This window comes from Convolutriloba macropyga, chromosome 11 (assembly GCF_964194025.1).
Source record: "Convolutriloba macropyga chromosome 11, txConMacr16.3, whole genome shotgun sequence".
NCBI classification, from domain to species: Eukaryota; Metazoa; Xenacoelomorpha; order Acoela; family Convolutidae; genus Convolutriloba; species Convolutriloba macropyga.
In genome coordinates this window covers 12,536,372-12,559,697 of record NC_134478.1, presented here as the reverse complement: position 1 = coordinate 12,559,697, position 23,326 = coordinate 12,536,372, and the positions used below count along the sequence as shown (strand labels likewise).

General features: G+C 34.0%; 2 protein-coding genes across 3 annotated transcripts in view; both read left to right on the top strand.

The window, feature by feature from the left end:
- The window catches only part of LOC142349540 (endoplasmic reticulum resident protein 44-like), a 558,035-nt gene that overhangs the window by 134,612 nt on the left and 400,097 nt on the right, over positions 1-23,326 (top strand). The window lies entirely within an intron of this gene.
- LOC142349376 (uncharacterized) lies at positions 5,823-23,304 on the top strand. 2 transcript variants are annotated; one of them, XM_075400884.1, is made up of 3 exons: positions 5,823-5,844; positions 22,126-22,316; positions 22,811-23,304. In XM_075400884.1, exons 2-3 carry the CDS (start codon positions 22,160-22,162, stop codon positions 23,128-23,130), a joined length of 477 nt encoding a protein of 158 aa, XP_075256999.1. In that variant the 5' UTR covers positions 5,823-5,844; positions 22,126-22,159; the 3' UTR covers positions 23,131-23,304. The 2 variants fall into 2 exon arrangements, with proteins under 2 accessions (XP_075256999.1, XP_075256998.1); XM_075400883.1 differs by lacking the exon at positions 5,823-5,844 and adding an exon at positions 18,545-19,026.

Below are 23,326 nucleotides of genomic sequence, written 5' to 3'. Positions count from 1 at the left end.
CGAGGAAACGACTCGAAACAGGAACTTTACGACAGTCACTATTATCAGGCCAATAGCCTTGATAGTCGTGATTAGCAAAAAAGTGCATCTGATGCAAACGAACAGAATCGTATTCTCGCTTTGATTTTAACAACCTCAACCACGATCAAAACCATTTTAAAACACTAAAGAATCATCAATTCAATATACAAAAAATTCTTTCAAAAAATGTGGCCTAATTAAACTTTCAAACTAAAAGTGAAATTGAAACCAAAACATGTTTTAGATAAATTTTTATTATGATCCGTTCAACGATCAACGATTGCTATATCATAGAAAAAAATTACACTTCTGTCGGATAGTTTTGAAAACTCTTTTATATTTGATCAGTTTTACCGCGAAAATTCTGTCCAGTTCTTCGGATTTTCTTCAGCAAAAACTATAAAAGTTCTGTAAGTTTCTTAATCATTTTGTTTAGGCCACGATTTGCTATCGCAGTCAGTCAGTTTTTTGCTTGCGTCAATTCTTCATTCGGAGCGTAGGATTTTAGAAAAAATCTCGATTACGCGAAACAAATTTGTGCAGCCATTAAACAAAAATCCTGAAATTTTAGGCGAAATACTAATACTAGGCAAAATATTACGATAAATGCCAATTTAGCTAATTAAAAGAACTACTACAAAATCCGCTGGATTATTCACAGAAGTCAAGTAATTACAAATCTTGCCTTCATATCCTACAACAACAGTCAAATACTGACCAATTCTGGAGTCTTGTTTCAATATTTTTTTAAAATCCAAATCCATCATTTTAAGTTGCGTTGTTTTAACGAGGTAGCTGAAAATGATTGAGGCTATTGACAAGCCATTATAAACAATCACTCGTCTTTTGTTGTTACTTTTTAAATTCAAAATTGTGTGCATGATGACCCTTAGTAAAGGAGTTGCCTTAAGTTTTGGTCTAAAATTTTTCCAAGAATCCTGAACTAAAGTAACCTATATTTATACTTCAAGAGCGTTCTGAGCAATGAAAAACAAAACTAAGAGTTGGAAAGTAGGTTTGGAGAAATAATGAAAAACCGAAAAAAACTTCCTACATCAGTTTCTCAAAAAAATTACAAATAGACGGGTAAAAAATTAGGAATACATTATGGAAAATCCACAAAAGTCTCTATTGTTTTCACTATTGCAGGTAAAGAAATAAATTCGTAAAAAGTTTGTTGATGTACAACGTGCTGGAGTGAAGTTGCTCTCAGTTTGAAAAGAGCACACTTTAATTTCTTTGAAGCTCTCTTTCGTAAAGAACGATATTCAATGTCAAGTCCATATTTTTAGTTGGAATAACGATCGTTATATATCAATCAACTGGACACTGTGTGTTTTCTACAATTCCTAATGTTCATTACATAAAATAGATTTTTGCTGAAGAAAATTAAAGAAGAAATAAGTGACCAGTGAAACCGTCCTCCGATCAACGAAAACAGAAAAACTTTATAAAAGTAGAAAAACCATTATTTTCAGCTCACCTTTGTGAACTAAACAGGACAACAAAAACCTACTTGGAGTCAAACCCAACATTTTCTAATTATTCAAAACCTGGTAACCAAACAAAAACAACTCATTCCTACTTGAAGGATCAATTGGATTCCAGCGTTGGGCCTAATGGCAAAATAAAACACAGATAGTAAAAAAATGAAATTTGTAAAAATGAAAAAACTCTAATAGGAAAACAAATCGTTTTAAAATCTCAAGTTAATTACAAAACGTCTACAATTACGCGGTTAATCCCAAAAATCACAAAAGGAAAAAACATTTAAAAGAAAACTGCAGAAAAATTGCAAAACAAATCAATTATATCAATAATTCTACGTTCAAGCCTCTGAGCATTCAGCAATTAAACGTATCGCAAATTTCATCAACTGGTGAAAACTCAATCAAGAAAAGATTAGAAAGACATAAAGACAATGAAAAAATTAATAAGTGTAAAGAATTTGGAAGTGTTTTGAGAGAATTGTGGAAATCAGGCTCTTATTGAAATTTTAATGATTACTTGAAATTTTCTTGATATACCTTTGAATGTTTTGTAGAGAATATTTGGCAATTAAGGAGATTAAAGCCTTTTTATCATTCATAAATTGCTCTTGAATTAGCTGCGAGGCCTAAAAAAGATTATTTTTATATTTTTCGTTGCAGCAAATGATAATTTGAAACGAAGGAAGCAAAAAACATCTTTTCCGTTGAATAAAAAAAGGCTCTGTGATCTTGGCCAATGCGCACACATTGCATACATCATCGAGTTCCCCCACTTTCTCTGGGGCATTCATGATCACATTCAATTGATTCAAATGACCCAATTGTCTGTGCCACTTACTTGCACTTTCAAGTTTCACGCTGTTGGAACTCCTCTTAAATTCTAGAACGCTGCTGGGTAAGTAAAACAAATTGTTTTTTTTTGCGCTAGCTTTACGCAAGTGCCCTCGCATCTGAAGTTTCATGCAGCTAATTCTTTTCTCGAAGATGAAGCTATGTCCGTACTCAGTGCATCTTGAGACTGATAGTAGCTTTGAAGAATAGTCTGGCACACACAAAATATTTTTGAGTTCGCATTGAATTTCCCTTTGTTGGAGGGTATGCTGATCCTCACACAGCCTCTGCCCACCACTTTGGAAACCTCTCCATTTGGATTTCTGACCACTGATTAAATAAACATAAAGTCCAGGAACGCGTCCATGTTCGTCACTATGTGATCTTTTTAACCACTGTCCACTAGCATGCCCGCTGTCTTCTACCGGGTAAGAGCTGCCCAGTATTCCTCCTCTGGTGTAGCCAATATTAGACCAATTGCCACTTACTCATGTTTGCCTCCATCTCATTGTCTCTTGCATGCCTTCTCCAGGTTACCCTTCTCACTGGAATTGCTGCATTTTGCTGCCTCCTTCCTCCTGCAATCCTAGGCAAAGTGCCCAGGGATCCAAAACACAAAGCAGTTTCCTTTCTTGGGGCCCTTCTTAAAGTAACGCTTCACCGCCAGTGCCACTGAAACACTTTGTCTCTTGTGTCTCTGTCCTGTGTTCTCATGGAAGTTCTACAGCCTTTTTCTCAACTCTGTGAAGTTCGTTGCCGGGTTGAAGCTTTCTTGCATAACAAAACTTTCATACCTCATTGGCAGACCATTGAGGACCAAGGGTTGAAGAGAGTCTCTGAGATTGATTCTCCTGCTTCTAGTAGACTTGTGAACAACTCCTGTCCTCTGATGAAGAAGCTATCCAAATCGTCAGAAACCTCGAGCTGCAGTCGAGCTAGCTGTGCAACGATAGTCACCACTGTCGGCATCTGCACACTCTTAAATCTTTCTTGCAAAAACTTACAAGCCTTTGCTCTATCTCCGATGCCCTCATCTCCCACACAATCATGTCTCATCTGCATGAGGGTTGTTGCATCTAGAGTCAGTGCCAGATGGCACCACACTTTGTTCCGTCTCTCCATGATGTCTGCAACTTCCTTCTCACATGCGTCCTTCAGCACCTTGTGGTTCTTCTTCTCATCCTTGCTTGCCCCATTGGCTAGTGGTGCAAGCTCATTGGGTTGCTCTTCTGTCCCATGTATTGATTTTTATAGAATCCCTTCGTCTGCACCATCGCCACAAATCTCGTGCCCTAGATTGGAAAGTCCTGTGCTTTTCCTGTGTAGGTCAGCAGCTTAACTGTCTAATGATTCACCGTAGGTTGAGCAAGCAGATCAGCTGTGAAAGAAAAACCCTCAGCAGAAAAGGATTAAGACTGTCAACAACAAATTATTTTTGTTTTAGAAATTAGTTTTATGACTTAGAAAGTTTATGGGCTCATAACCTGTTTGGTTAAGGGTTTTTGCAAGCGGAATAAAAAGCGTTTTTAACTAAGTAGAAGAATTAATCTCTCAAAATGACAGAATAATAAAAATAATATTTTACAGTAGGATTTAGAGATTTACAGTAGAGATCTGATTGTTTGATCAAGATGGTGATTTGATTTTGGGGATGAAAAAAGCTCAAAATTCAGCTGTATGTATAACCATTATTAATACGAGAAATTCAAGATACAAAACTATTCTTAGCACCATTAGTCTCTATTAGTTTTTATCAGTTTTTATCAAATGTTGACTCTGACATTGCGTTTTTGGGACAGCTACTCTCTGGTGCGCTTGTGATGTAACAGCAGTAATAACTTTGCAAGGACAAACTTTAAATCCATTTATCGCGTACGCTTCCAAGAATGTCCTAAGAACGGACAAAAATTATTTATAAGGCCACTAAAACGCTTGGTAAGTACGAAAAGAAATAGAAAAAAGTGAAAAAATGTTAAAGAAACCAAGAATCAAATATAAGTCTTTGCTGCAACTAAAGATGTGAAATTCTATAAACCTGCAGAACTTGATGTTTTTTTAAAAAAGTCTTCAGTGAGCAAGCAAGGCTCTTGAAATGCACAATTGACAACCGAAAAAGCTTTTGTGGATTGATAAGAAACAACCGTGGAAACACAAGTTTTTTTTGCATGAACTTAATGTGGCTGCTTAAGGTCCGAGCGGTGGATAGTAATCATAAAAGATCAGATATTTTTCTGAGCCACCGTTTGCAAGGTCATACATGCAAGGTCAGTTTTGCTCAGGAATAAAAAAGAAACAATAGCTGAATGAAAATGATCGGTTTTACAAACTCTTATGTTTATTTTTGTAATGGGTCAAATATTTTGTATAAATTTACAAAATTTCCAACTGCATTTGGGGGTCTTATTAAGCAAGCAAATAAAAAATGGGTTTTTTAAAAAATCTTAGCAAGCTTACACAATTGAAAACGGAAAGAGCTATTTTGGTGTTCGATAAGAAACAACCGTGTGAATACAAGTTTTTTTGCATGGAATTAATGTGGCTGGCTAAGGTCTGAGCGGTGGGTAGTAATCATAAAAGATCAGATATTATTCTAAGCATCCGTTGAAAGTTCATATTCGAAAATTTTGATGTCCTCTGGACCCATAAATAAACTAATGGTGGTAACTAAAAATAGTTTTTACTGACCAAACTGGAGAAGATATTGTAAGTCCCATAAAGTTGCAGCGCAAGCGAAGGTTCCAAAAACTCCTGGCAAGCAAATGAACATCAAAGTGCTAATATCTTCATGTTTCAAATTTGAACTTTGACCTTTGAGACGTTCTATAACGTTGCAACTTTATGGGACTGACTATAATTGAGGTCTGAGTTTAAGAAGAAGACCGGAATATTTTGTTTGAAAAAGTTTTAGTGAGACATCTATTTGTTCTCTTTTGCACGTTTTATCAAAAATTGGCTGCTCTTCTCTTCAAAAAAAGTAGGTCAGGCATGTTCAATAGCAAGTTTCTCAGATCTAACAATTAGAATGCATTTAAGTGCAAAATATTCTTAAATTTTGTTTAAAATATTTTTGTTTTTGTAACTATACTTTTAAAAACAATATATATTCCCATCATATGATTTTATTTTGCTCTTCTTTCATAGATAACTTCAGTCTGATTTGTTTTCCTAGATTTTGTGCACCTCAAGGGAAGAGCTAACTGACTTTCCAATTGTCTGCAAATCTTATAAAAGTTACGAAGAAACGGTTGCTGCCAAAAAATATTTAAAGAGATAGGAAACGAAAAAACTTTTTATTTTGTTTACGGCATTAATTTTTAGACGCTGTTAAAGTATGAGATGTAAAGCTGAATTCCAATAGACTTTGCGTTGTAATTAAAAAATTTTTTAGCGTGTTTATTTTTGAAATCAACGCTTTTTATTGATTTGCAAAAACTCAAAATCGTCTCAATTTTTTAATTCTGGTTATTGGACGGATGTTGTCTGGTTCTCAGTTTCTGGAAAAGTTAGATTTAATTTTAATTGTTGAGCTCCAAGTTTTCTAAAGTATCAATTTTCGGATCTTTTCTGCTCGCGACCCCCCCCCCCGCCCCCCGCTTTCTTAGGAACCCCCCATTTATAAATGTGTAAACATCTTGTTAAAGCTTACACGTGAACATATATGAGCAATATGCATTTACTAAAAACTAACACAGCTGTGGTTTGAAAGTATTACGTATTCAACCAAAATTTGTTGCATATAACGTAAGCATCAATAAGTTTTTCTGTATTAGATCATTTTTGGTTTTATCGGCTTCAATAAGGGCTTGATTTTTTAAAACTTCTTAAGGAAACTATGGTAAAATTGCCTTCAATCTACCTAGACACTTTTGTTTCCATGAAATGCAAATATCGCTCTCACAATTCGCGAAAACTTAGATTTTGGGGGGTGCAAATTAAACTGCTATATAAGGCTGGGGGGCGCTAGCAGAAAAGATTCCAATTTTCATTCATTGAATGAATCAAATATAGAAATATAATATTTAATGAAGTATAATCAAATACAGAAGTATATTGTCACTATATCAAATTCTAAGTCGCATTTTTTGAATCTTTTTTTTAATAAGTTCAGAGTTCTCAGATATTCTTTGTAAGAAATCGCTTCTAGCTATTTTAAGATTATTCGAAGAAAGCATTTTTCTGGTGGCAAACAAAACTTTTCTATGTATTTTGGGATCTTTCCTGCTAGCGCCCCCCCCCGCTTATTTAGGCAGCCCCCATTTATAAATGTGTAAACATATTGTTAAAGCTACGTAATCTTATACGTGAACACATATGAGCAATATGCATTCACTAAAAGCTAGCACAGCTATGGTTTGAAAGTATTACGTATTCAACCAAAATTTGTCGCATATAACGTAAGCATCAATAAAAATTTCTGTATTAGATCATTTTTGGTTTTATCGGCTTCAATAAGGGCTTGATTTTTTAAAACTTCTTAAGGAAACTATTGTAAAAGTGCCTTCAATCTACCTAGACACTTTTGTTTCAATGAAATGCAAATATCGCTCTCACAATTCGCGAAAACTTAGATTTTGGGGGATGCAAATTAAACGGCTATATAAAGCGGGGGGGGGGGGCGCTAGCAGAAAAGATTCCAATTTTCATTTATTGAATGAATCAAATACAGAAATATAATATTTAATGAAGTATAATCAAATACAGAAGTATAATGTCACTACATCAAATTCTAAGTCTCATTTTTTGAAATTTCTTTTAATAAGTTCAGAGTTCTCAGATATTCTTTGTAAGCAATCGCTTCTAGCTATTTTAATATTATTCAAAGAAAGCAATTTTCTGTTGGCAAACAAAATTTTTCTAAGTATTTTGGGATCTTTTCTGCTAGCGCCCCCCCCCCACTTAGTTAGGCACCCCCCAATTATAAATGGGTAAACATACTGTTAACGCTACGTAATCTTATACGTGAACAAATATGAGCAATATGCATTTACTAAAAGCTAGCACAGCTATGGTTTGAAAGTATTACGTATTCAACCAAAATTTGTTGCATATAACGTAAGCATCAATAAAAATTTTTGTATTAGATCATTTTTGGTTGTATCGGCTTCAATAAGGGCTTGATTTTTTCAAAATTTCTTAAGGAAACTATCGTAAAAGTGCCTTCAATCTACCTAGACACTTTTGTTTCAATGAAATGCAAATATCGCTCTCATAATTCGCGAAAACTTAGACTTTGGGGGGTGCAAATTAAACGGCTATATAAGGCTGGCGGGCGCAAGCAGAAAAGATTCCAATTTTCATTCATTGAATGAATCAAATACAGAAATAAAATATTTAATGAAGTATACTCAAATATAGAAGTATAATGTCACTATATCAAATTCTAAGTCGCATTTTTTGAATTTTTTTGTTAATAAGTTCAGAGTTCTCAGATATTCTTTGTAAGAAATTGCTTCTAGTTATTTTAAGATTATTCAAAGAAAGCAGTTTTCTGGTGGCAAACAAAACTTTTCTAAGTATTTTGGGATCTTTTCTGCTAGCGCCCCCCCCCCCCCGCTTAGTTAGGCACCCCCCATTTACAAATGTGTAAACATATTGTTAAAGCTACGTATTCTTATACGTGAACATATATGAGCAATATTCATTTACTAAAAGCTAGCACAGCTATGGTTTGAAAGTATTACGTATTCAACCAAAATTTGTTGCATATAACCTAAGCATCAATAAAAATTTCTGTATTAGATCAATTTTGGTTGTATCGGCTTCAATAAGGGCTTGATTTTTTAAAACTTCTTAAGGAAACTATTGTAAAACTGCCTTCAATCTACCTAGACAGTTTTGATTCAATGAAATGCAAATATCGCTCTCACAATTCGCGAAAACTTAGATTTTGGGGGTGCAAATAAGACGGCTATATAAGGCTGGGGGCGCTAGCAGAAAAGATTCCAATTTTCATTCATTGAATGAATCAAATACAGAAATGTAATATTTAAAGAAGTATAATCAAATACAGAAGTATAATGTCACTATATCAAATTCTAAGTCGCATTTTTTGAATCTTTTTGTTAATAAGTTCAGAGTTCTCAGATATTCTTTGTAAAAAATCGCTTCTAGTTATTTTAAGATTATTCAAAGAAATCAGTTTTCTGGTGGCAAACAAAACTTTTCTAAGTATTTTGGGATCTTTTCTGCTAGCCCCCCCCCCCCCGCTTAATTAGGCACCCCCATTTATAAATGAGTAAACATATTGTTAAAGCTACGTAATCTTATACGTGAACATATATGAGCAATATGCATTTACTAAAAGCTAGCACAGCTATGGTTTGAAAGTATTACGTATTCAACCAAAATTTGTTGCATATAACGTAAGCATCAATAAAAATTCCTGTATTAGATCATTTTTGGTTGTCAGGGCTTCAATAAGGGCTTGATTTTTTAAAACTTCTTAAGGAAACTATTGTAAAAGTGCCTTCAATCTACCTAGACACTTTTGATTCAATGAAATGCAAATATCGCTCTCACAATTTGTGAAAACTTAAATTTTGGGGGTGCAAATAAATCGGCTATATAATGCATGCTGGGGGGCGCTAGCAGAAAAGATTCCAACTTTCATTCATAGAATGAATCAAATACAGAAATATAATATTTAAAGAAGTATAATCAAATACAGAAGTATAATGTCAGTATATCAAATTCTAAGTCGCATTTTTTGAATCTTTTTGTTAATAAGTTCAGAGTTCTCAGATATTCTTTGTAAGAAATCGCTTCTAGTTATTTTAAGATTATTCAAGGAAAACAGTTTTCTGGTGGCAAACAAAACTTTTCTAAGTATTTTGGGATCTTTCCTGCTAGCGCCCCCCCGCTTAGTTAGGCACCCACCATTTATAAATGAGTAAACATATTGTTAAAGCTACGTAATCTTATACGTGAACATATATGAGCAATATGCATTTACTAAAAGCTAGCACAGCTATGGTTTGAAAGTATTACGTATTCAACCAAAATTTGTTGCATATAACGTAAGCATCAATAAAAATTCCTGTATCAGATCTTTTTTGGTTGTATGGGCTTCAATAAGGGCTTGAATTTTTAAAATTTTTAAAGGAAACTATCGTAAAAGTGCCTTCAATCTACCTAGACACTTTTGTTTCAATGAAATGCAAATATCGCTCTCACAATTCGCGAAAACTTAGATTTTGGGGGTGCAAATAAAAGGTCTATATAAGGCTGGGGGGGCGCTAGCAAAAAAGATTCCAATTTTCATTCATTGAACGAATCAAATACAGAAATATAATAATTAATGAAGTCTAATCAAATACAGAAGTATAATGTCACTATATCAAACTCTAAGTCGCATTTTTTGAATCTTTTTGTTAATAAGTTCAGAGTTCTCAGATATTCTTTGTAAGAAATCGCTTCTAGTTATTTTAAGATTATTCAAAGAAAGCAGTTTTCTGGTGGCAAACAGAACTTTTCTAAGTGTTTTGGGATCTTTTCTGCTAGCGCTCCCCCCCCCCCGCTTAGTTAGGCACCCCCACTTATAAATGTGTAAACATAGTTTTAAAGCTACGTAATCTTATACGTGAACATATATGAGCAATATGCATTTACTAAAAGCTAGCACAGCTATGGTTTGAAAGTATTACGTATTCAACCAACATTTGTTGCATATAACGTAAGCATCAATAAAAATTTCTGTATTAGATCATTTTTGGTTTTATCGGCTTCAATAAGCGCTTGATTTTTTAGAACTTCTTAAGGAAACTATTGTGAAAGTGCCTTCAATCTACCTAGACACTTTTGTTTCAATGAAATGCAAAAATAGCTCTCACAATTCGCGAAAACTTAGATATTGGGGAGGCAAATAAAACAGCTATATAAGGCTGGGGGGGGGGCGCTAGAAGAAAAGATTTCAATTCTCTTTCATTGAATGAATCAATTACAGAAATATAATATTTAATGAAGAATAATCAAATACAGAAGTATAATGTCACCATATCAAATTCTAAGTCGCATTTTTTGAATCTTTTTATTAATAAGTTCAGAGTTCTCAGATATTCTTTGTAAGAAATCGCTTCTAGTTATTTTGAGATTATTCAAAAAAAGCTGTTTTCTGGTGGCAAACAAAACTTTTCTAAGTATTTTTGGATTTATTCTGCAAGCGCCCCCCCCCCCCCCCGCTTAGTTAGGCACCCACATTTATAAATGTGTAAACATATTGTTAAAGCTATGTAATCTTATACGTGAACATAAATGAGCAATATGCATTTACTAAAAGCTAGCACAGCTATGGTTTGAAAGTATTACGTATTCAACCAAAATTTGTTGCATATAACGTAAGCATCAATAAAAATATCTGTAATAGATCATTTTTGGTTTTATCGGCTTCAATAAGGGCTTGATTTTTTAAAACTTCTTAAGGAAAATACTGTAAAAGTGCCTTCAATCTACCTAGACACTTTTGTTTCAATGAAATGTAAATATCGCTCTCACAATTCGCCAAAACTTAGATTTTGGGGGGTTGCAAATTAAACGGCTATATAAGGCTGGAGGGGCGCTAGCAGGAAAGATTCCAATTTTCGTTCATTGAATGAATCAAATACAGAAATGTAATATTTAATGAAGTATAATCAAATACAGAAGTATAATGTCACTATATCAAATTCTAAGTCGCATTTTTTGAACCTTTTGGTAATAAGTTCAGAGTTCTCAGATATTCTTTGTAAGAAATTGCTTCTAATTTTTTAAGATTTTTCACAGAAAGCAGTTTTCTGGTGGCAAAGAAAACTTTTCTAAGTATTATGGGATCTTTTCTGCTAGCGCCCCCTCGATTAGTTAGGCACCCCCCATTTATAAATGAGTAAACATATTGTTAAAGCTACGTAATCTTATACGTAAACATATATGAGCAATATGCATTTACTAAAATCTAGCACAGCTATGGTTTGAAAGTATTACGTATTCAACCGAAATTTGTTGCATATAACGTAAGCATCAATAAAATATCTGTATTAGATTATTTTCGGTTTTGTCGGCTTCAATAAGGGCTTGATTTTCTAAAAAACTTCTTAAGGAAACTATTGTAAAAGTGCCTTCAATCTACCTAGACACTTCTGTTTCAACGAAATGCAAATATCGCTCTCACAATTCGCGTGAACTTAGATATTGGGGGTGCAAATAAAACAGCTATATAATGCATGCTGGGGGGCGCTAGCAGAAAAGACTCCAACTTTCATTCATAGAATGAATCAAATACAGAAATATAATATTTAAAGAAGTATAATCAAATACAGAAGTATAGTGTCAGTATATCAAATTCTTAGTCGCATTTTTTGAATCTTTTTATTAATAAGTCCAGAGTTCTCAGTTATTCTTTGTAAGAAATCGCTTCTAGTTATTTTAAGATTATTCAAAAAAAGCAGTTTTCTGGTGGAAAACAAAACTTTTCTAAGTATTCTGGGATTTTTTCTGCTAGCGCCCCCCCCCCGCTTAGTTAGGCACCCAACATTTATAAATGTGTAAACATATTGTTAAAGCTACGTAATCTTATACGTGAACATATATGAGCAATATGCATTTACTAAAAGCTAGCACAGCTATGGTTTGAAAGTATTAAGTATTCAATCAAAATTTGTTGCATATAACGTAAGCATCAATAAAAATATCTGTATTAGATCATTTTCAGTTTTATCGGCTTCAATAAGGGCTTGATTTTTAAAAACTTCTTAAGGAAACTATTGTAAAAGTGCCTTCAATCTACCTAGACACTTTTGTTTCAATGAAATGCAAATATCGCTCTCACAATTCGCGAAAACTTAGATTTTGGGGGGTGCAAATTAAACGGCTACATAAGGCTGGGGGGGCGCTAGCAGGAAAGATTCTAATTTTCGTTCATTGAATGAATCAAATACAGAAATATAATATTTAATGAAGTATAATCAAATACAGAAGTATAATGTCTCTATATCAAATTCTAAGTCGCATTTTTTGAATCTTTTTGTTAATAAGTTCAGAGTTCTCAGATATTCTTTGTAAGAAATCGCTTCTACTTATTTTAAGATTATTCAAAGAAAGCAGTTTTCTGGTGGCAAACAAAACTTTTCTAAGTATTCTGGGATTTTTTCTGCTAGCGCCCCCCCCCCCGCTTAGTTAGGCACCCAACATTTATAAATGTGTAAACATATTGTTAAAGCTACGTAATCTTATACGTGAACATATATGAGCAATATGCATTTACTAAAAGCTAGCACAGCTATGGTTTGAAAGTATTACGTATTCAACCAAAATTTGTTGCATATAACGTAAGCATCAATAAAAATTTCTGTATTAGGTCATTTTTGGTTTTATCGGCTTCAATATTGGCTTGATTTTTTAAAACTTCTTAACGAAACTATTGTAAAAGTGCCTTCAATCTACCTAGACACTTTTCTTTCAATGAAATGCAAATATCGCTCTCACAATTCGCGAAAACTTAGATTTTGGGGGGTGCAAATTAAACGGCTATATAAGGCTGGGGGGGGGGCGCTAGCAGAAAAGGTTCCAATTTTCATTCATTGAATGAATCAAATACAGAAATATAATATTTAATGAAGTATAATCAAATACAGAAGTATAATGTCTCTATATCAAATTCTAAGTCGCATTTTTTGAATCTTTTTGTTAATAAGTTCAGAGTTCTCAGATATTCTTTGTAAGAAATCGCTTCTAGTTATTTTAAGATTATTCAAAGAAAGCAGTCTTCTGGTGGCAAACAAAACTTTTCTAAGTATTTTGGGATCATTTCTGCTAGCGCCACCCGCTTAGTTAGGCACCCCCCATTTATAAATGTGTAAACATATTGTTAAAGCTACGTAATCTTATACGTGAACATATATGAGCAATATGCATTTACTAAAAGCTAGCACAGCTATGGTTTGCAAGTATTACGTATTCAACCAAAATTTGTTGCATATAACGTAAGCATCAATAAAAATTTCTGTACTAGATCATTTTTGGTTTTATCGGCTTCAATAAGGGCTTGACTTTTTAAAACTTCTTAAGGAAACTATTGTAAAAAGGCCTTCAATCTACCTAGACACTTTTGTTTCAGTGAAATCCAAATATTGCTCTCACAATTCGCAAAAACTTAGATTTTGGGGGGTGCAAATTAAACGGATATATAAGGCTGGGGGGGGGGGCGCTAGCAGAAAAGATTCCAATTTTCATTTTTTGATTGAATCAAATACGGAAATATAATATTTAATGAAGTATAATCAAATACAGAAGTATAATGTCACTATATTAAATTCTAAGTCGCATTTTTTGAATCTTTTTGTTAATAAGTTCAGAGTTCTCAGATATTCTTTGTAAGAAATCGCTTCTAGTTATTTTAAGATTATTCAAAGAAAGCAGTTTTCTGGTGGCAAACAAAACTTTTCTAAGTATTTTGGGATCATTTCTGCTAGCGCCACCCGCTTAGTTAGGCACCCCCATTTATAAATGTGTAAACATATTGTTAAAGCTACGTAATCTTATACGTGAACATATATGAGCAATATGCATTTACTAAAAGCTAGCACAGCTATGGTTTGCAAGTATTACGTATTCAACCAAAATTTGTTGCATATAACGTAAGCATCAATAAAAATTTCTGTATTAGGTCATTTTTGGTTTTATCGGCTTCAATATGGGCTTGATTTTTTAAAACTTCTTAAGGAAACTATTGTAAAAGTGCCTTCAATCTACCTAGACACTTTTCTTTCAATGAAATGCAAATATCGCTCTCACAATTCGCGAAAACTTAGATTTTGGGGGGTGCAAATTAAACGGCTATATAAGGCTGGGGGGGGGGGGGCGCTAGCAGAAAAGGTTCCAATTTTCATTCATTGAATGAATCAAATACAGAAATATAATATTTAATGAAGTATAATCAAATACAGAAGTATAATGTCTCTATATCAAATTCTAAGTCGCATTTTTTGAATCTTTTTGTTAATAAGTTCAGAGTTCTCAGATATTCTTTGTAAGAAATCGCTTCTAGTTATTTTAAGATTATTCAAAGAAAGCAGTTTTCTGGTGGCAAACAAAACTTTTCTAAGTATTTTGGGATCATTTCTGCTAGCGCCACCCGCTTAGTTAGGCACCCCCCATTTATAAATGTGTAAACATATTGTTAAAGCTACGTAATCTTATACGTGAACATATATGAGCAATATGCATTTACTAAAAGCTAGCACAGCTATGGTTTGCAAGTATTACGTATTCAACCAAAATTTGTTGCATATAACGTAAGCATCAATAAAAATTTCTGTACTAGATCATTTTTGGTTTTATCGGCTTCAATAAGGGCTTGACTTTTTAAAACTTCTTAAGGAAACTATTGTAAAAAGGCCTTCAATCTACCTAGACACTTTTGTTTCAGTGAAATCCAAATATTGCTCTCACAATTCGCAAAAACTTAGATTTTGGGGGGTGCAAATTAAACGGATATATAAGGCTGGGGGGGGGGGGGGGCGCTAGCAGAAAAGATTCCAATTTTCATTTTTTGATTGAATCAAATACGGAAATATAATATTTAATGAAGTATAATCAAATACAGAAGTATAATGTCACTATATTGAATTCTAAGTCGCATTTTTTGAATCTTTTTGTTAATAAGTTCAGAGTTCTCAGATATTCTTTGTAAGAAATCGCTTCTAGTTATTTTAAGATTATTCAAAGAAAGCAGTTTTCTGGTGGCAAACAAAACTTTTCTAAGTATTTTGGGATCTTTTCTGCTAGCGCCCCCCCCGCTTAGTTAGGCACCCCCATTTATAAAAGTGTAAACATATTGTTAAAGCTACGTAATCTTATACGTGAACATATATGAGCAATATGCATTTACTAAAAGCTAGCACAGCTATGGTTTGCAAGTATTACGTATTCAACCAAAATTTGTTGCATATAACGTAAGCATCAATAAAAATTTCTGTACTAGATCATTTTTGGTTTTATCGGCTTCAATAAGGGCTTGACTTTTTAAAACTTCTTAAGGAAACTATTGTAAAAGTGCCTTCAATCTACCTAGACACTTTTGTTTCAGTGAAATCCAAATATTGCTCTCACAATTCGCAAAAACTTAGATTTTGTGGGCTGCAAATTAAACGGCTATATAAGGCTGGGGGGGGGCGCTAGCAGAAAAGACTCCAATTTTCGTTCATTGAATGAATCAAATACAGAAATATAATAATTAATGAAGTCTAATCAAATACAGAAGTATAATGTCACTATATCAAATTCTAAGTCGCATTTTTTGAATCATTTTGTTAATAAGTTCAGAGTACTCAGATATTTTTTGTAAGAAATCGCTTCTAGTTATTTTAAAATTATTCAAAGAAAGCAGTTTTCTGGTGGCAAAAAATCTTTTCTAAGTATTTTGGGATCTTTTTTGCTAGCGCCCCTCCCCCCGCTTAATTAGGCACCCACCATTTATAAATGTGTAAACATATTGTTAAAGCTACGTAATCTTATACGTGAACATATATGAGCAATATGCATTTACTAAAAGCTAGCACAGCTATGGTTTGTAAGTATTACGTATTCAACCAAAATTTGTTGCATATAACGTAAGCATCAATAAAAATTTCTGTACTAGATCATTTTTGGTTTTATCGGCTTCAATAAGGGCTTGAATTTTAAAACTTCTTAAGGAAACTATTGTAAAAGTGCCTTCAATCTACCTAGACACTTTTGTTTCAGTGAAATCCAAATATTGCTCTCACAATTCGCAAAAACTTTGATTTTGGGGGGTGCAAATTAAACGGATATATAAGGCTGGGGGGGGCGATAGCAGAAAAGATTCCAATTTTCATTTTTTGACTGAATCAAATACAGAAATATAATATTTAATGAAGTATAATCAAATACAGAAGTATAATGTCACTATATTAAATTCTAAGTCGCATTTTTGAATCTTTTTGTTATTAAGTTCAGAGTTCTCAGATATTCTTTGTAAGAAATCGCTTCTAGTTATTTTAAGATTATTCAAAGAAAGCAGTTTTCTGGTGGCAAACAAAACTTTTCTAAGTATTTTGGGATCTTTTCTGCTAGCGCCCCCCCGCTTAGTTAGGCACCCGCATTTAAAAAAGTGTAAACATATTGTTAAAGCTACGTAATCTTATACGTGAACATATATGAGCAATATGCATTTACAAAAAGCTAGCACAGCTATGGTTTGCAAGTATTACGTATTCAACCAAAATTTGTTGCATATAACGTAAGCATCAATAAAAATTTCTGTATTAGACAATTTTTGGTTTTATCGGCTTCAATAAGGGCTTGATTTGTTAAAACTCCTTAAGGAACCTATTGCAAAAATGCCTTTAATCTACCTAGACATTTTTGTTTCAATGAAATGCAAATATCGATCTCACAATTCGCGAAAACTTAGATTTTTGGGGGGTGCAAATTAAACGGCTATATAAGGCTGGGGGGGGCGCTAGCAGAAAAGATTCCAATTTTTTTTCATTGAATGAATCAAATACAGAACTATAATAATTAATGAAGTATAATCAAATACAGAAGTATAATGTCACTATATCAAATTCTAAGTCGCATTTTTTGAATCATTTTGTTATTAAGTTCAGAGTACTCAGATATTTTTTGTAGGAAATCGCTTCTAGTTATTTTAAAATTATTCAAAGAAAGCAGTTTTCTGGTGGCAAAAAATCTTTTCTAAGTATTTTGGGATCTTTTTTGCTAGCGCCCCTCCCCCCCGCTTAGTTAGGCACCCACCAATTATAAATGAGTAAATATATTGTTAAAGCTACGTAATCTTATACGTGAACATATATGAGCAATATGCATTTACTAAAAGCTAGCACAGCTATAGTTTGAAAGTATTACGTATTCAACCAAAATTTGTTGCATATAACGTAAGCATCAATAAAAATTTCTGTATTAGATCATTTTTGGTTTTATCGGCTTCAATAAGGGCTTGATTTTTTAAAACTTCTTACGGAAACTATTGTAAAAGTGCCTTCAATCTACCTAGACACTTTTGTTTCAATGAAATGCAAATATCGCTCTCAAAATTCGCGAAAACTTAGATTTTGTGGGCTGCAAATTAAACGGCTATATAAGGCTGGGGGGGGGGGGGCGCTAGCAGAAAAGATTCCAATTTTCATTCATTGAATGAATCAAATACAGAAATATAATATTTAAAGAAGTATAATCAAATAAAGAAGTACAATGTCACTATATCAAATTCTAAGTCGCATTTTTTGAATCTTTTTGTTAATAAGTTCAGAGTTCTCAGATATTTTTTGTAAGAAATCGCTTCTAGTTATTTTAAGATTATTCAAAGAAAGCAGTTTTCTGGTGGCATACAGAACTTTTCTAAGTATTTTGGGATCTTTTCTGCTAGCGCTCCCCCCCCCCCGCTTAGTTAGGCACCCCCCATTTATAAATGTGTAAACATAGTTTTAAAGCTACGTAATCTTATACGTGAACATATATGAGCAATATGCATTTACTAAAAGCTAGCACAGCTATGGTTTGAAAGTATTACGAATTCAACCAAAATTTGTTGCATATAACGTAAGCATCAATAAAAATTTCTGTATTAGAGAATTTTTGGTTTTATCGGCTTCAATAAGGGCTTGATTTTTTAGAACTTCTTAAGGAAACTATTGTAAAAGTGCCTTCAATCTACCTAGACACTTTTGTTTCAATGAAATGCAAATATCGCTCTCACAATTCGGGAAAACTTAGATTTTGGGGGTGCAAATTTGAAGGCTATATAAGGCTGGGGGCGCTATTAGAAAAGATCCGTATTTTGATATGTGCAGGAACAGTCTTGTTTTAAGTACGGAAAGAGAGAGCAAAATTAAATTTCAATATATATTTTTATAGTCATGCGTACCTGTTAACCTCATGAAGTTTTGACTTTGAAAGGAGATATTTTTAGCTGAAAACTGCAAACCGAAGTTCGTTTGGATCATTTTGGTCGCAAAATAGTTTTTGAATAACAGCATGGGTTGTCATAATTTAATCGGTATTTGTTCACATAGACATTTGACCAATTTTTCACATAAATGATACCACATGAGCGGCTGTAAATGGCGACCGGATTCAAATGCTGGCTTAAGTTTAAGTCCGGACTTAATTCGTGGGTGTCTCTATATTGATACGGTTAAATTGGGTCATAAACCTCAATCATACACTGTTGAACTGAATAACTATAGTTTTATTGGAAAATTTTACAAATTTTGTAAGTTTCCGACCAGACATAAATAAATATAGCGATCATATATAGCACTGGCATAAATGAACATTTTGAGTTTGTCTGACAAAAGTTAAACTCGGAATATTAGCCAGCGGTATTTTCTTTACTTGAAACTTCTCGGAGCCAGACGGTCAACTTTTGCAGTTTAATAGTACATATATTAAAACACCTTTTGTTTTATAAGAATAATTATTAAAGTTTTTGTACACATACGATTAAGTTGGAGTCTATTTAATTTTATTTGCTTATAAAATCTTGCGAAGCGTAGTTATAAAAAATAATGAGCAATTACGTTACTTTCTTTTAATAATCATTCGTACAATATACAAAATACAAAAAAATAAACAAGCGACCTCCAAAAATGAGAAATTTTGGTTTTCTGGTCATACTCTTCTTACTCAGCCACATAATTAACTTATCTCTGCAAGAAGAAACAGACAGAAGGTAGGAAATTTGAGAATGGGTCATAGAATAGCCCTTTCACAGAAAGTTCACGCATTTCTGAAGCCATCAGTCATATTTTTGAGGCAAAACCACCAAGAACATTTCAGTACTGAAAAGCAGCAAATCTAATTTTTTTGGGCTGCCAGTATTGTACCAAGCGATGATTATCCCAGACCCAAGTTGAAGAAAAAATCCACGATTTGCTGTAAATTGTTGTGAAAAGAAATCACCGTTTCAATTTTACGCTTTTGAACGGTGAACGCGATGCACGTGCTATATTGCTTTAAAAATGCGGGGTCCAGTAGCAACATTTCCTGAGAACTACGAACTTTGGTTGTGAATTATTTTCCCCGCTTTCATTGTCAATCTCACAAAAAGAGCACCGTTTTCATCGGTTTCCCATACCATACCCAGACTCCGATCTGTGACCATTTTGCAATTCGATTAATAAACAGTAAATCAATAAGTTTCTTCCCGATTGCCTTTTTAAAAAAGTTTCTATAATTTTTTATTCTCTTTGAATTTGATTGACTTTTCATCTTCATACGGCACGGCAGAATTGTTTCTCAAATAATTTATTTACCCTTCATTTTTATATTTTTAAAAAATTTTATTATTTCAGTTTGCAAGTTTCCAGAATCTATTTTTTTCGTCATAAACATCTGTTTACATTCATATCTTGGAAAGTTTTTTTGCAACAATACCGGCGTAAAGTTTATCTTTTAATGACTTTCAATGAACTTATGTAGGAACATATGTTTTTAAGCCGAATGGTTAACAGGTAAGAGTTTTAAGCCAAATGGTTAGCTTGTAAGAACTTGTAAATCGAATGGTTAACTTGTAAGAACTTTTAAGTCAAGTGGTTAACTTGTAAGAACTTGTAAATCGAATGGTCAACTTCTAAGAACTGGTAAGTTGAATGATCAACTTGTAAGAACTTGTAAGTTTTTGGAAGAAAAACTTGCAAGGCAATGAATCGTCTTGGAAGAAATTGCAAAAAACTTGCAACTTCTTACAAGTTAACCACCCAATTTTGACCCTAAATCACGCAATTTTTGTTAGTATGATGAATTTTGACACAATTTTGAGAAAAACATCTCGTGTTATTTTACATAAGAAGTTTTTCATCGTGTGATGAACAATAACACAATTTTTCTTGTGATGAGGGTATGGGAAAAATTATCTGTTTTTATCAGAAATGCGATCTGAATTTTGTACATTTAATTTGCACTCATGAAAAGCCAGAAAGTCGAAAAAAATGAATCACTTTATGAACGCTCAGTTTGGTTTAAATCTAGGAACCATGGTTTAAGTCATTGGGAGTGTATCAAAGTTTCTTCGTTTAACTTGAAAAACCACTCTTGAGATGCAGATTACACTGACAACTTTATTGCAATCACTTGCCGAAACAGATAAACAACCAAAAAGTCTCAGATAAGAAGTGGTAAGAGTTTTTATAATATTGTTTACAAATTTTTCAAAAGACAGTCTAAAGTAAATTTGATTTTAGAAACTTGAAATACACCTGTTGGGATGCGATTTAATTTTCTACCACTCTACTAATTTGCACACGCATGCCAAAGCAGATAAACACCCACAAAAATTAAAAATTTTACTCAAAGAACATCTGCAAAGTATATGCAAGGCAATAGAGAGTAAATTAATAAGATTTCTGTGTCAAGATTCCAATCTATGCGTTAGCTCTCTCCTTCAGAATCTGTTAAAAAATTAAAAGTCTACGTAGTGTAATTTCTTGCAGTACGCTGCCTTTCTTGGCTGTCATAACAGAAAATACAAATCATAAACTGCAAGAGTTGGGGTGAATTGATTGACAACAGTTGAGGTATTTATTTTTAATTACATGTTTAAGGATTGTAGTGTGTGCTGTTACATGAGAATTTACACTAAACCTCGTGTAAATCACATGAAGAAAAAGCTAGAGTTTAGTTACAAAAGATTGTCAATATTTTTTACGCTATTCCCAAAAACACGCATGATGGTATCATGTAGCGGATATGTCCAATTTTAAAGCTAATTTGAATTAAACTCTAACTAAAAATTAAATTCAAAAAGGAATTTCGTTTAGTAATCAAAATAAATTCATTGCCTATTTGTGCCAAATTGTACGAACGGCCTCTCTACGGTACCATGGATGCACGCCCTAATACGGAATGCATTTTTGACAACCTCAGGGGGCCATAACTTTATCGCAACTGTTAGCACATTTCCGATCTTTTCCGTTTGCGTCTGTGCCCCCCCCCATTTAGTGGATGCATTTTATTTGCAACCCCTCGTCACACGTGCCATATTTTTACATAATAAATTACTATGTAATAACACTTGCTCTGTAAGGGGGGAGGCGGTGTGCACAGCGTACTCGGGGGGGGGGCACAAACGGAAAAGATCCCACATTTCTTTAATATCTTTGAATTTTTTAAAAAAAATTTCACGATATGAAAATCTTTATTAATCTTTAAAACGGCCTTGAAATTTTTTTTAAAAAACTGTGCACGGCACAATTGTAAACTGACAGACTTAGTACGTTTTTCTCTAAGACTTATACGGTGCCGTATTAAAGCGTTACCATATTTCCAAAGTTTCTGATCAAGCTGGGACATCGAAATTGCAATCACATTACAGTTGGTTGCTATAGATACAATTTCGGAGGTAAATTCTCTGCGGAAAACAGTTAAAACTTTTTAACCCATAAAATTACGGGTTACATTAATCTTTAAGGGAACTACTGAATGAAAGTAGTGACTAAAACAACAAAAAATATAACTGCAGTCTTAAGATCGAAAAAACATCTTCGTACCTGATAAAATGAACGACTTCACAGTATAAATGTCGAATTCACGGACAATAAGAAACAATTTTTCAGCATATTTGTCCAAAATACTTACAATAAAAATAAGGATCTTTTCCGTTGTGCCCCCCCCCCCCCCCCAGTACGTTATGAACCCTCAGTTAAATAGCACTTAACATTACATAGTAAATCGTAAACCTATGGCACGTGCTGCTTGGGTTGCAAATAATATGCACCCCATTAAGCGGGGGGGGGGCACAAAGGGAAACGATGCAAAATTAAAATCTTTTCAGTATAATCGAGGAATTGAACGACAAGACTCCAGCGATGGGTTATGTAGCAGACCATGTTGAACCCTTCAAGTTCCTCTGCTACAATTGTGGGGGTAAAGCGACCGAATGCTGCGATGGGTTCATGGGCAAAGTTCCCCTCTGTTGCTCCGAGACATTGTACACAATTGAGGCATCTACCAACATTCTCAACGGTAACTGCTCCTACTGAAACAAAAACTATTGATTAAAGTGTGGACCTTTTTGTAACAAAACGGTTTGTTTGTCTGACTAGTCTCAATTATTGTTCTTCTGAACCACCACCCCCCCCCCCCCCCCGTTAACAAATTTCGGTAGTTCACACATTTCTTCAACTGGAAGAAAAATATCAGAATGATCCGTTCTTCTCCGCCTTGTTCCCCCCTCCCCCAGCTTAGTGGGTGCATATTATTTGCAACCCCTAGAGTCAAGTGCCATATTTTTTCATTATCATTTACTATGCAATGACACGTGCTCTTTAACTCTGGAGGGGGGGGGGGTGAATGCATAATGTACAGCGCGGGGAGGCGGGGGATCTTACGAGCTAGAAAGGCGCACGGAATTTGACCGATTTCCCCCATAAATATGGGCAAAAACATCAATATCTCGTGCTTTCTGTAATTAAATTTCAACTTGAGCTTCTGTCTTATTCAACATTGTTATTTTTCAGAAGCTCAAAAAGTCTGGTCGGAATCGAAAACTGCAATGACGTGCCAGTCGAATGACCAGTGCCCAGAAGTTGCTGGCAAAGTTGCGGAGGCTATGGAGGGAATTGTTATCAAGGGCGATTACTGTTGCCCAATTATCAACTCGTGTTGTGAATTCAACGATTATATCTTCGGGAATTTGGAGGCGCTTAGCTACTCGTTCGGCGGCCCAATTATATTCGGACTTATTATTGTGGCGTTGTTGTTGACTATTATCGGCTGTTGTTGTTGTTGCTGCTGCTGTTGTTGTTGTCGAAGAGGAAGTTCGTACTCTGTTGTGTGAGAATGGAGAGTCAAAGAAGACTTGTACAAAATGGAAAGTCGCTTTAGTTGTCCAGTATCTTATGAAACTTCTTAGAAAATATGGCCAGGTCGTTGCAGCTTCTGAGTGAATTTCTGTACGAAACTTGAATGATCGGTTCTTTCAAATTATAGTTCCCCGCCCCAACGAAATTATAGACCCTCATTTTGTTATAATT

Excerpts from the sequence above, each read along its gene's own strand:
- LOC142349376 (XM_075400883.1), top strand. The coding sequence starts at position 18,944 with ATGAGAAATTTTGGTTTTCTGGTCATACTCTTCTTACTCAGCCACATA. Across the intron at positions 19,027-22,125 it reads CAAGAAGAAACAGACAGAAG|TATAATCGAGGAATTGAACG; the intron begins GTAGGAAATTTG and ends AAATCTTTTCAG. Across the intron at positions 22,317-22,810 it reads ATCTACCAACATTCTCAACG|AAGCTCAAAAAGTCTGGTCG; the intron begins GTAACTGCTCCT and ends GTTATTTTTCAG.